This window comes from Hyperolius riggenbachi, chromosome 4 (genome assembly GCF_040937935.1).
Source record: "Hyperolius riggenbachi isolate aHypRig1 chromosome 4, aHypRig1.pri, whole genome shotgun sequence".
Taxonomy (NCBI): domain Eukaryota; kingdom Metazoa; phylum Chordata; class Amphibia; order Anura; family Hyperoliidae; genus Hyperolius; species Hyperolius riggenbachi.
Window position 1 is genome coordinate 224,101,684 of NC_090649.1, and position 13,216 is coordinate 224,114,899.

General features: G+C 44.6%; 1 protein-coding gene across 1 annotated transcript in view; it reads left to right on the forward strand.

Moving 5' to 3' along the window:
- Window positions 1–5,080: 5,080 nt before the first annotated feature.
- The window catches only part of TINAG (tubulointerstitial nephritis antigen), a 265,652-nt gene continuing 257,516 nt past the window's right edge, over window positions 5,081–13,216 (forward strand). The window contains exon 1 of the mRNA XM_068233344.1: window positions 5,081–5,327. Within this exon, the coding sequence (XP_068089445.1) occupies window positions 5,081–5,327 (247 nt within the window). The remainder of the gene's footprint in view (window positions 5,328–13,216) is intronic.

Below are 13,216 nucleotides of genomic sequence, written 5' to 3' on the forward strand. Positions count from 1 at the left end.
AAAAAGACCTTATAGTTTTTGAGAAAATCGATGTTAAAGTTTCAAAGGAAAAATGTAAACATTTAAAAACCCGCTGACTTTAACGGTTAATAGCAAAGCCTGCTTAAAGTTTAGGAACACCAAATTCCCAGGGTATATTAAGGGGATCAGTGGGAATAAGAGGAAAAATTTTTTTTTCAAAAAGACCTTATAGTTTTTGAGAAAATCGATTTTTAAGTTTCAAGGGCGAAAATGTCTTTTAAATGCGGAAAATGTCAGTTTTTTTTGCACAGGTAACAATAGTGTATTATTTTCATAGATTCCCCCAAGTGGGAAGAGTTTTACTTACTTCGTTCTGAGTGTGGGAAATATAAAAAAAAATGACGTGGGGTCCCCCCTCCCAGACCTCTTTAACCCCTTGTCCCCCATGCAGGCTGGGATAGCCAGAATGCGGAGCACCGGCCGCGTGGGGCTCCGCACCCTGACTATACCAGCCCGCATGGTCCATGGATTGGGGGGTCTCGGAAGGGGAGGGGCAGCCAAGCTTTCCCCTCCCCCTCCGAGCCCTTGTCCAATCCAAGGACAAGGGGCTCTTCTCCACCTCCGATGGGCGGTGGAGGTGGAGGCCGCGATTTTCTGGGGGGGGGGGGGTTCATGGTGGAATCTGGGAGTCCCCTTTAAAAAAGGGTCCCCCAGATGCCCACCCCCCCTCCCAGGAGAAATGAGTATAGAGGTACTTGTACCCCTTACCCATTTCCTTTAAGAGTTAAAAGTAAATAAACACACAAACACTTAGGAAAAGTATTTTAATTGAACAAAAAACATAACCACGAAAAAAGTCCTTTAATATTCTTAATTAACCATTAATACTTACCTGTCCCTTTAAATAAATGATCCCTCGAAATAGCCTCGGAAATGTTCTATCAGTTACAATGTAACAAAGCTATTACAATGTAACAACTTTGTTACATTGTAACTACGCCGCACCCGACGTCACTCGCCGCCGCCGCATACCCGTCTGCGCTGCACGGACCCGACAGAGCTCTGAGCTATATAGCTCAGAGCTCTCTAAAGCATCTTTGTATTTTGGCTCCAAGGAGCCCCATTGGTCCTTAGCAGACCAATGGGGTTCCTTCAAATCAGAAGGAACCCCATTGTTCTGCTAAGGACCAATGGGGCTCCTTGGAGCCAAAATACAAAGATGCTTTAGAGAGCTCTGAGCTATATAGCTCAGAGCTCTGTCGGGTCCGTGCAGGACGCTAAGTCCCCGCCGGCTCCGCTGCCCTCCCCGCCTCTCCCACATGTCACCCACATGTGGGTGACAGATGTGGGCGGGGTGGACAGCGGGAGCTGCGTGGACTTAGCATCCTGCACGGACGCGTAAGTGTATGCTGCGGCGGCTGAGCGGCGAGTGACGTCGGGTGCGGCGTAGTGACAATGTAACAAAGTTGTTACATTGTAATAACTTTGTTACATTGTAACTGATAGAACATTTCCGAGGCTATTTCGAGGGATCATTTATTTAAAGGGACAGGTAAGTATTAATGGTTAATTAAGAATATTAAAGGACTTTTTTCGTGGTTATGTTTTTTGTTCAATTAAAATACTTTTTCTAAGTGTTTGTGTGTTTATTTACTTTTAACTCTTAAAGGACATGGGTAAGGGGTACAAGTACCTCTATACTCATTTCTCCTGGGAGGGGGGTGGGCATCTGGGGACCCCTTTTTAAAGGGGACTCCCAGATTCCACCATGAACCCCCCCAGGAAATCGCGGCCTCCACCGCCCATCGGAGGTGGAGAAGAGCCCCTTGTCCTTGGATTGGACAAGGGCTCGGAGGGGGAGGGGAAAGCTTGGCTGCCCCTCCCCTTCCGAGACCCCCCAATCCATGGACCATGCGGGCTGGTATAGTTAGGGTGCGGAGCCCCACGCGGCCGGTGCTCCGCATTCTGGCTATCCCAGCCTGCATGGGGGACAAGGGGTTAAAGAGGTCTGGGAGGGGGGACCCCACGTCGTTTTTTTTTTTATATTTCCCACACTCAGAACGAAGTAAGTAAAACTCTTCCCACTTGGGGGAATCTATGAAAATAATACACTATTGTTACCTGTGCAAAAAAAACTGACATTTTCCCCATTTAAAAGACATTTTCGCCCTTGAAACTTAAAAATCGATTTTCTCAAAAACTATAAGGTCTTTTTGAAAAAAAAAAATTCCCTCTTATTCCCACTGATCCCCTTAATATACCCTGGGAATTTGGTGTTCCTAAACTTTAAGCAGGCTTTGCTATTAACCATTAAAGTCGGCGGGTTTTTAAATGTTTACATTTTTCCTTTGAAACTTTAACATCGATTTTCTCAAAAACTATAAGGTCTTTTTGAAAAAAAAAATGTTCCTCTTATTCCTTCTGATCTCCTTAATATATTCTCCAAATTTGAGGCTCTTAGCATTTAAGGGGGCTTTGCTATTAACCTTTAAAGTCGGCGGCTACCTAACATTGATCCCTGCGTCAACTTTTCCGCTTCAGGAGCATGGCCATACGCATTAATTTCGTAATACCCGTTGCAATGCGAAAATTAAGCGAAAATTACGCTTACGCGAAATTTCGCGAAATCCTTCTTCATTACGATTATGTACTTACGGCCATAAACGTAATTACACTAATTACGCGAAATTTCGCGAAATCATAATTACGCCATTACGCTCATCTCTAAATACAGATAAACTGCTCCATCTCAGGCTATTCTCAGTCTCACTCCACTCTTCCTATCTCTGTATGTGTATAGTGTATGTCTACTGTGTGCTGTGTATAGTGTGCTCTCTCTCTCTGTGTGTGTGTGTTTGTGTGTGTGTGTGTGTGTGTGTGTGTGTGTACTGTGCTGTGCGTGTCTAAAGTGTGTGTGTGTGTACTGTGTATAGTGTGTATGTTGTGTGCAGTGTGTGTACTGTGTGTGTGTATAGTGTGTATAGTGTGTGTGTGTGTGTACTGTGTGTGGTGTGTGTGAGTGCATGCCGCAATAAGTATATTTTATGGTGAAACGCTCTGCTGCATAACAACTATTTTCTGGTGAACCCATGCCGCAATAAGTATATTTTCTGGTGAAACGCTGCTGCATTATGATTTTCGGGGGTCTTGGGGGTAGGGTTCACCACAGGAGTGGTGTTCACCATGAGGGGTGCGGGGTATGGGACTGGGGGCAATCAAGGGGGGGGGGGGGGTTCGGGGGGTGCCACAGGATTTCTCGCCTGGAGTGACAAAATGGCTAGAGACAACCCTGGTTTTAATTATGGTAGCATGTATTATTTTAAAGCGATAATGGCCGAAATCTGAGAAATAATGATTGTTTTTCCATTTTTTTCTTAAAATTCCTGTGAAAATGCATTTAGAAAAATATAATTCTTAGCAAAATGTACCACCAACAGAAAGCCTAATTGGTGGCAGAAAAAAACAAGATATAGATCAATTCATTGTGATAATTAGTGATAAAGTTATTAGTGAAAGAATGGGAGGTGAAAATTGCTCTGTTACATAAGGTGAAAATCCCCGCGGGCTGAAATGGTTAAAGAGAAACCGTGACCAAGAATTGAACTTCATCCCAATAAGTAGATGGTACCCCCGTTTACATGAGAATTCTATTCCTTTTCACAAACCAATCTTCAGGGGGCTCTCTATGGCTGATATTGTGGTGAAACCCCTCCCACAGGAAACTTTTTTCCTGGCAGTTTCCTGTCTGTGAACCTCATTGCATTGTGGGAAATAACTGTTTACTGCTGTTTCCAGATGCCAAAAAAGCGAGCAGCAGCTATTTCCAGTGATATCACCTGCCAGCAGTAAAAATGTCACCATGTGATAAATGTCAGAATGTAAATCAGGAAGAGGAAAGCATTTACAATGGGCAAACACTGACTAAATCATTTATAGATAATTATTGCAAAAATGAAGCACTTTTTTATTACATTATTTTCACTGGAGTTCCTCTTTAAAGGGAAGGTCCAAGCAAAAAAAAAAATGAGTTTCACTTACCTGGGGCTTCTACCAGCCCCATGTAGCCATCCTGTGCCCTCGTAGTCACTCACTGCTGCTCCAGACCCCCGCTGGCAGCTTTCTGACCTCGGAGGTCAGGGCCACATTGCATAAATTTTTACGCATTCCAGCTAGTGTAGGAACAAAAATTTACGCGTTGCACCACTAACGCGTAAAAATGTATGTGTTAATGTTCCTGCACTAGCGGGAATGTGTAAAAATGAACGCAATTCGGCCCTGACCTCCGAGGTCAGAAAGCTGCCATCGGGAGACTGGAGCAGCAGTGAGTGACTACGAGGGCACAGGATGGCTGCATGTGGCTGGTAGAAGCCCCAGGTAAGTGAAACTCATTTTTTTTTTTTTGCTTGGACCTTCCCTTTAAGCTAAACCAATCCTTCTGGATCTTGCCAGAGTTTGTAGATAGCTAGTTTGGATCAGCTGTAAAAAAAACTGCACACTTTATACATACCCAGATGTGAAAGTATGGCTGTAGCTTTTCAGAGACATGGATGGCATTTCAGTGAGAGACTTCGGTACATAAATTCAATCATAACTTTATATTAAAACCAAAATATACAACTGACTAACTTATCACATATTTGAGCAAGGCTTGAAAAATTAAGACACATATTTTACACACCGAGAGCTATTAAGTTCAGTGCAAATCCCCAGATTATAGATCTCCTTTATTACCACCAATAAGACTTAAAGAGCAACTATTCAAGAAATGTGTTCATAGAGGGAATGTAAGGTTTAAAGTCTATTTCACTGAAGATATTACAGCACATCCTTCTCCAGGACATTTAATGGCTTTTACACATTTTGAAGCTGATGACTCGATAACGCAAGTTAATTGTTAATCAAAATCCACTAGCAAAGTTCAATAAATTCAAAAGTCTCTATGTTATCTCCATTTAACCTCCATCTCACTCTACAATCTGCAACACCTTTACCTAGGATGAGTTCTCTTTATCCATTACTATGGTGCTTTCTTTTTACAAATATTTTTTATTGTAATGTTTTTGGGAGACGTGTAATGGTCAGATTATATTCTGCTGAAGACAGTAGCTTGTTAAGGAGCATGAGAATAAAGAGATCAGTGGACATTGACAACTACTGCAGCAGGAATGGCTGCTGTAACAGCAGAAATGATGACTGCAATTTGCTTTACATCAGTAAAAATGCAACATGCTATTGTGACACGTTTTGTGACCAGGAGACCCTGGGACACGTGGATTGCTGTCCGGATTACTGGAAGGTTTGTACTGGACAGAACATAGAAGACAACACTGCAACAAATATGCCTGACTCTGGGAATGATGATAACGGTAAGTCAACAAGGAGGTTGACTCTGCAAAACCATCTCCTAATCAGACACCATAGCACATGCAAAACATTGCATGAAAAATTAGAATAATGTTAGTCTAAGGCCCCTTTCAGACTTCTTTCTTGCTGTTACAGAGCGAATGTTGTTCAATATGTAATGAATGCAAGAGTCAGTCCTACTGCATGCCCTGCTTGAGTCTTGCCGTGTTAGGTGATGTGGAGTAATTTGCTCTGGGCCACATCACCTGACACTGGCAGTATAGTCTGGCTGGTCGGGGGGAGTAATTGCTTGGGGAGATGCAGTCAGGGGCTTATCTGGGTAATATAGTGCCTATGGCAAACACTGAAATTGCACCCCCTATCCCGGTCAGAGTCTCCCCTATAAAAACTGCGCCCTTTCTCATGCACATTTGTTATAGTCGTCTGTATTTAATGTTGGTTGGCTTTGCTGAAGTTCCCAGTTCTTTTTCTGAAATATCTCTTCTTATTCCCTTTTTGTACCCTTTTCCAGTACCCCCCCCCCTCCTTTTCATTACCTAACGCTAAGGGTAGGTACATGTATCCGTGGCTCCGTTTTGGGGGCCCGGACCAAAATCGGAGCCACGGATACTAATGTTAAAAATAACAGCAGTCTTCACTTACTTTCAAAACGGATCCGTGTGAATTCCGGGGGATCCGTTTTGAAAAACTGAACGCAGGGTCCAGATTTGTCAGGGCTTCACGGACCCCGGGTACATGGAGGGGTAGGGCAAGGCAGTAGGAAAATGGATCTCCCTCTTCACAGTCTACTTTGTATACAAAAAACAGAGGGAGTTCTGGATTGCCACGCTGGAGGGGGAAGCAGCCAGAGGAGGGCCAGCGGGCACAGCAACAGGGAGGGTGATTCCCCCCCCCCCCTTCCCTTACCTGGGTGCCCTCTTCCATGCTCCCCCTCCAGCTACTTTTGTTAAAATAATTATGTACTCTGCAAAGTGCTGCAGAAGATGTCAGTGTTGTATAAATAAATACATAATAATAATAATAAATGGTAGGATATTAGACTATGACTATGGTAGGATAAGACTGTCAGCTCCTCTGAGGATAGACAGTGACATGACTATGTACTCTGCAAAGTGCTGCAGAAGACGTTAGTGCTACATAAATACATTGGCAGAACATGAAATATAGTGATTGTGAACAAAGAGAATGGGCAGAGATTGTTTGCAGATAAAGTAAGACAGAACAGGTGGTCAGAGAGATGCTGGGAGAGACAGCAAGAGAGGGAGGAGGGAAAGGGAGAGAGCAGTGGGCAGAGAGGGAAAGCAAGAGATAGTACTGTATTACTATACAATACTGTACATTTTATGATAATCATTCTCCAAGTATATTTTTCTGTAAATGTCCATTTATTACAATAGTGCTGTCTTTACAGCCCCCTCTAACACCACATCATCTACACTGAAGCAAAGCCTGCAACCACAGTGAGTGCCTGCTGATTAGTGTTGGGCGAACAGTGTTCGCCACTGTTCGGGTTCTGCAGAACATCACCCTGTTCGGGTGATGTTCGAGTTCGGCCGAACACCTGACGGTGCTCGGCCAAACCGTTCGGCCACATGGCCGAACTAAGAGCGCATGGCCGAACGTTCCCCGAACGTTCGGCTAGCGCTGTGATTGGCCGAACGGGTCACGTGGTTCGGACCCGAACGCGCTCTGATTGGCCGAACTGTCACGTGGTTCGGGTAAATAAATACCCGAACCACGTCATATCTCCGCCATTTGTCTGTGGGTTTAGCTTTGGGTAGGCAGGCAGGGTAGTTCGCGCTCCAGCCACGCTAGCCAGGGTCCCCCCTGTCATTGTGTCGCTGCTGGGAACAGTAGTACACCACTCGCTCAGCCACACTATATAGCATTCTGTTTACTGCCACTCTGTGTACCTCGCTCAGCCACATTATATAGCATTCTGTTCACTGTTCTGTGTCTGCTGGGAATAGTGGTACACCGCTCGCTCAGCCACACTATATAGCATTCTGTTTACTGCCACTCTGTGTACCTCGCTCAGCCACATTATATAGCATTCTGTTCACTGTTCTGTGTCTGCTGGGAATAGTGGTACACCGCTCGCTCAGCCACACTATATAGCATTCTGTTTACTGTTCTGTGTCTGCTGGGAATAGTGGTACACCGCTCGCTCAGCCACACTATATAGCATTCTGTTTACTGTTCTGTGTCTGCTGGGAATAGTGGTACACCGCTCGCTCAGCCACACTATATAGCATTCTGTTTACTGTTCTGTGTCTGCTGGGAATAGTAGTACACCGCTCGCTCAGCCACACTATATAGCATTCTGTTTACTGCCACTCTGTGCACCTCGCTCAGCCACATTATATAGCATTCTGTTCACTGTTCTGTGTCTGCTGGAAATAGTGGTACACCGCTCGCTCAGCCACACTATATAGCATTCTGTTTACTGTTCTGTGTCTGCTGGGAATAGTGGTACACCGCTCGCTCAGCCACACTATATAGCATTCTGTTTACTGTTCTGTGTCTGCTGGGAATAGTGGTACACCGCTCGCTCAGCCACACTATATAGCATTCTGTTTACTGTTCTGTGTCTGCTGGGAATAGTGGTACACCGCTCGCTCAGCCACACTATATAGCATTCTGTTTACTGTTCTGTGTCTGCGGGGAATAGTAGTACACCACTCACCCGCCACTGTATAGCATTGTGCTCTGTGTCGCTGCTGGGAATAGTGGTACACCGCTCACCCGTCACTGTATAGCATTGTGCTCTGTGTCGCTGCTGGGAATAGTGGTACTGTATAGCATTTCTGTACTGCCACTGTACTGCTGCCAGTCAGCGTGTACTGTAAGGATAAGTGAAATGAGGAAGAAATCCGGTGAAAGAGGGAGGGGCAAGGGAAGAGGTGTTTCCCCTGACGGTTCACGTACAGGCCACAGGGGAGCACCAAAGAAAACCCACTCAATACCGCCCATGTTGTCCAGGACAACAACCCTCACAAATCCAAAAGAACAGGACCAGATAATTACTTGGATGACCTCTCAAGCGTCCAGCAGTGGGTTAAGCAGCACCAGCACATCACGCACGAGGTCCGAGTCTTTATTACATTTATGACTGCATGGCGGTAAAAAGCATGCTATCCGCACGCTTTTTGTCCTCATGCAAGGCCTGGGTTGTTGTGTCTCACAAAGCGTGGCCTTCTCCTCCTGCGCCTCCTCCTGTTCCATCACGTGTGCTGCTGCTGCTGGGTTAGCGTTGCCGGTCCCTGTTTATGGAACCTCTTATCTTTATTACATTTATGACTGCATGGCGGTACAAAGCATGCTATCCGCACGCTTCTTGCCCTCATGCAAGGCTGGGGTTGTTGTGTCTCACAAAGCGTGGCCTTCTCCTCCTGCGCCTCCTCCTGTTCCATCACGTGTGCTGCTGCTGGGTTAGCGTTGCCGGTCCCTGTTTATGGAACCTCTTATCTTTATTACATTTATGACTGCATGGCGGCAAAATGCATGCTACCTGTGCAAAGAAAACAGACATTTCCCGCATTTAAAAGACAGTTTTCCCTTTGAAACTTTAAAATCGATTTTCTCAAAAACTATAAGCTCTTTTTGCTAATTTTTTTTTCCTCTTGTACCCACTCCCAAGGTGCACATACCCTGTAAATTTGGGGTATGTAGCATGTAAGGAGGCTTTACAAACCACAAAAGTTCAGGTCCCCATTGACTTCCATTATGTTCGGAGTTCGGGTCGAACACCCGAACATCGCGGCCATGTTCGGCCTGTTCGGCCCGAACCTGAACATCTAGATGTTCGCCCAACACTACTGCTGATCAATCATCTGGGGCTTGCTTGATTCACAAAGCCGTGATAACTCTTAGTATAGCGCGTAACATTTTTTTGTGCACACACGCGAATTTGCGTGCAAAATCACAACCATTCTTGCGTGAAAACGGGCGAGATTTCGCATGCAAATTCGCGTTTGTGCGTGAAAATTATTACGTGCGCTTTAACACTAGCGCGACCATGATAAGAGTTATCATGGCTTTCTGAATCAAACCCTTTGTCCCCCTGAGAGAGTGCAGCCAGTAGACTGCAATAACAGACAGGGGAATCACACAGACAGAAATAACAGACAGGGAGACATTGCAAGGCAGCCTGTCAGTACACGACATATGCCTCACATTGCAGCTGAACAGAGTCCGTGCTCCATATACTGCTCCCTTCCCCCTGTGCAGACCTAATCTACACATACCTTTCATGCCACACTGACTGTACTTCTCATCCTGCAGATCTGCTTGGGAAGAGTCAGAGGGAGAGAATCAGTCCCAGTCTTCGGCACAGTTCCAGACCCTCCATCCTCAGCCTTCTTCCCCCTCTCTGCAGAGCCTTCAGAGCTCAGTGCACTCTCCCCTGCCCCCCCTACACCCCCTCCCCCCCCCCCCCCAGTGGTGCCTCCTCTGTAATCTCTCCCCTGTACAGAAAAGCAGCTGTGACTGTGGGTATCCATTATAGGGAGGGACACACACCAGGTGGCTACAGCTGCACAACATGGGTGCAAACATGGTGCCCATGGTGCAGGGGCACCCATGGCACTAGTCATGCCTGTACCCCTCTACATATGCCACTGGATGCAGTGGTTGTTATTTCACAATGCTGACCTGACACTGGAGGCAACTACATGAGCTATATAGGGGAATTACATATGTCTAGGGGATTTTGCTTAATTATGCAATTTTGGGGGAGGGGCTGAAAAGCAAGTGGCCCCCTGCTTAAGTACTTACATGAGAATTCTGCCTAATTACATGATTTTAGACGGGGAAGGGGGGTTGCATTACTTAAAGAGGAACTTCAGCCTAAACAAACATACTATCGTAAAGTTACATTAGTTATGTTAATTAAAATAGATAGGTAATATAATCTCTTACCCACCCTGTTTTAAAAGAACAGGCAAATGTTTGATTTCATGCGGGCAGCCATCTTTTTGGTTGAAAGGAGGTGACAGGGAGCATGATACACAGTTCCAACTGTCCTGTGTGCTGATCACCCCTCCCAGTTGCTAGGCAATGTGAGTAACAACATAGGAAATCCCATCATGCTTTGCACAGCATCAGGGAAAAAAAGCCTGGGCAGTTTTCTTTGATGGGTGAAGCTTAGCTAAAAATGCAACTAAAAATGATGCTTTGGTAAGAAAAACAAAGTTCTGATGCTGTGAAACTGTTAAAGAAACAACAAGCCTTTTCAGTTCTGCTGAGTAGATTTGTAGTCCGGAGGTTCACTTTAACTATGAGTTGGGGGATTATGTACAATTGTATAATTTGTGGTGGGAAGAGTGGGGGGGGGGGGGAGGGGACAGACAATATTTTCTTGACAGGGGTGTGGGACTGTTTATGTACATACAGGATGAGGGTATTTAGCCTAATATTGTTGAGATGTGACAGCCTTAAATTTGTTGGTCATGGTCCTATGCTAAGAGTCTAGTGGTCAGGCTTGTGATGAACAAGACATCCTTTTTGTGGGTCTGCATTTTAGAGAGTCAATTCATAGAGAGACAAAGTTAAATGTAAACAAAGTTAAACTAAATGATAAGCATTTTCCTGGAAGTATTCTCCCTTCTTATGTGTAATGCAATGCCACCATTATAACTCATTTGAATTTTCTGTGACACATACAAGGTAATGTACATGGCCATCCTTGGACCCCTATACATGGTAAACTTTAGAGTCACTCCATGCTGTGCCAGTTACTCCATGCTGGGCCTGCTCCTATTCATCTGGCAGATTCCCATTGGTCTATTAGTAGACCAATGGAGAGCCCTGAAGAGAAATGCAACCCCTTCCCCACCACTTAACGTCTGGAAAGTGGCTCCCCCAGGACCGTCAAGTCCTGGGGGCGGAGATTAGCCTGGATTGTGCGCACGGCATGCTTCGCTCCAAAAACAGTCTGAAAGCCGTGGTCAGAGCTGGCAGGCTATAAAAAAAAAAAAAAAACGCTGCAAATGCTTGTACAGCTCTGCAATGTAATGCAGTGCTGTACGGGGGAGCTCTGTCACTGAGCTGTCCCCAGGAGAGGCTGACAAAGCGATCCCTCTCATAGGCTGATGCCTATGAGAGGTGATCTTGGTGATTGGGTGGGGAGGGAGGGATGGGGGAGGCATAAATTAAAAATAAATAGTGATTTTTATTTTAAAAAAATGCAATTAAATTAATAAAAAAAAAACTTAACCTGGCAGCAGCAATCATATACCACCAACAGAAAGCTCTTTTGGTTGCAAGAAAAGGAGGGCATACTTACTTGTGTGCTAAGTTGTATGGCAGCGAGTTGTTAAAGAGAACCTGAACTGAAAATAAAAGTCTAAATAACCATACACAGGTCATACTTACTTCCCGTTTATTCTACTTCTCAATCTCTTTCTCCTCTCCTGCGTCCCATTTGTCTACTGTGATCAATGGAATTCTCCATCCTCCATCTTAAAAATGGCCATTACCCCATAACAGCTTCTTGGTCAACACACTGTTAAACTGTAATATCACCACTTGAGCCATAGGGAAACATGGACATTACCTTGCACATTCAGTTGTAACTGACAGCAGCTGATATATAACTGAAAGCAACTGGTATATTTCAGTTCTGACAAAATATTGTCAGAACTGGAAGGGATCACTGTAAGAAGAAAATGGTGAGCTTCTGAGAGGAACTAACCGTGAGGTTAGTATGTAATGTTAATTTGCAGCTACGTCATGTGTTTATTTTAAATAATTTTACTCGCTTCAGGTTCCCTTTAAAGCAGCAGTGTGCTGAATTGTAAAAAATTGCCTGTTCACTAGGGGGGTGTAAGCCTGTGGTCCTCAAGCAGTTAAAGATGCTTAGGGTTCTAGCTATACTTAGTATAGCTAGAGTTCCATCCTTGCGGGGCTCCCACTCTCCTCCCCGCCCACTGCACCTATCACGCCCACCCACAACTGCACCCTGGAGCATCCACAGCACCTGATATCACGGTGTTTCTAGCATATATGGGGGCTTTGTTATTAATTGCTAAAGTATGTTTATGCCACTTTCCCACATTCTGAACTTTAAAATCGATTTTCTCCAAAACTATAGGGTCTTTTTGATTTTTTCCTTTTGTGCCCACGCTTCTCCTTTCCATGCCATGCAAATTTGGGGATTCTAGCTTTTATGGGGTTTTTGCTATTAACTGCTAAATATGGCAGCCATAAAATTTCTTTAAAAATAACCATTAAAAAAAGTGTTTGCGCAAAATGCATATTTTTTTCACACTTGATCCTCCTCTGCCATACCAGTCTGGGTTTTGGTACACTTTTTATATCTTTTTTTTAAATAAATTGTGGCTTCAGAGATGTCCTGAAAGAAGAAGTTCGCCTGCCATTAAAGCCTATGGAGCTCGCCGAGAACGGTCGGTTTTCAAATTTTCACAGTAAATTTGTGAACACATTTGTAAAAGCAAAATTTGATGTTCGTCTATCACTAATTAGACATATAAATAGCAACCACACTAGGTGAGGCCAGAAAAATTGAGCAATTACTTGCCTAAACATTTGAAAAAGCAGCCACACTAGGTGAAGCCTGAAAATTTGGGCAGTTACCCGCCTAAAATTGTGACAGTGCAGTCACACTAGGTGAAGCCAAAAAAATTGGGCAATTAAGTGCCAAATACATATTTTACTTTCAGCTTTTGTATGGTACAGAGGCCAGAAAAATTGGGCAATTACCTGCCAAATAAATATTTGAATTTCTTCTTCTTGGCCCCAACAATGTGTAACAGAGATTGGTTGACTTGCCACAGCACATGCCGATACAGGTCCGGGATGGCCATCTGTGAGAAATATCTTCCTGGGGTCCACTGCAGTGCCGCAATGCCTGCATATTCTTTAAATATCT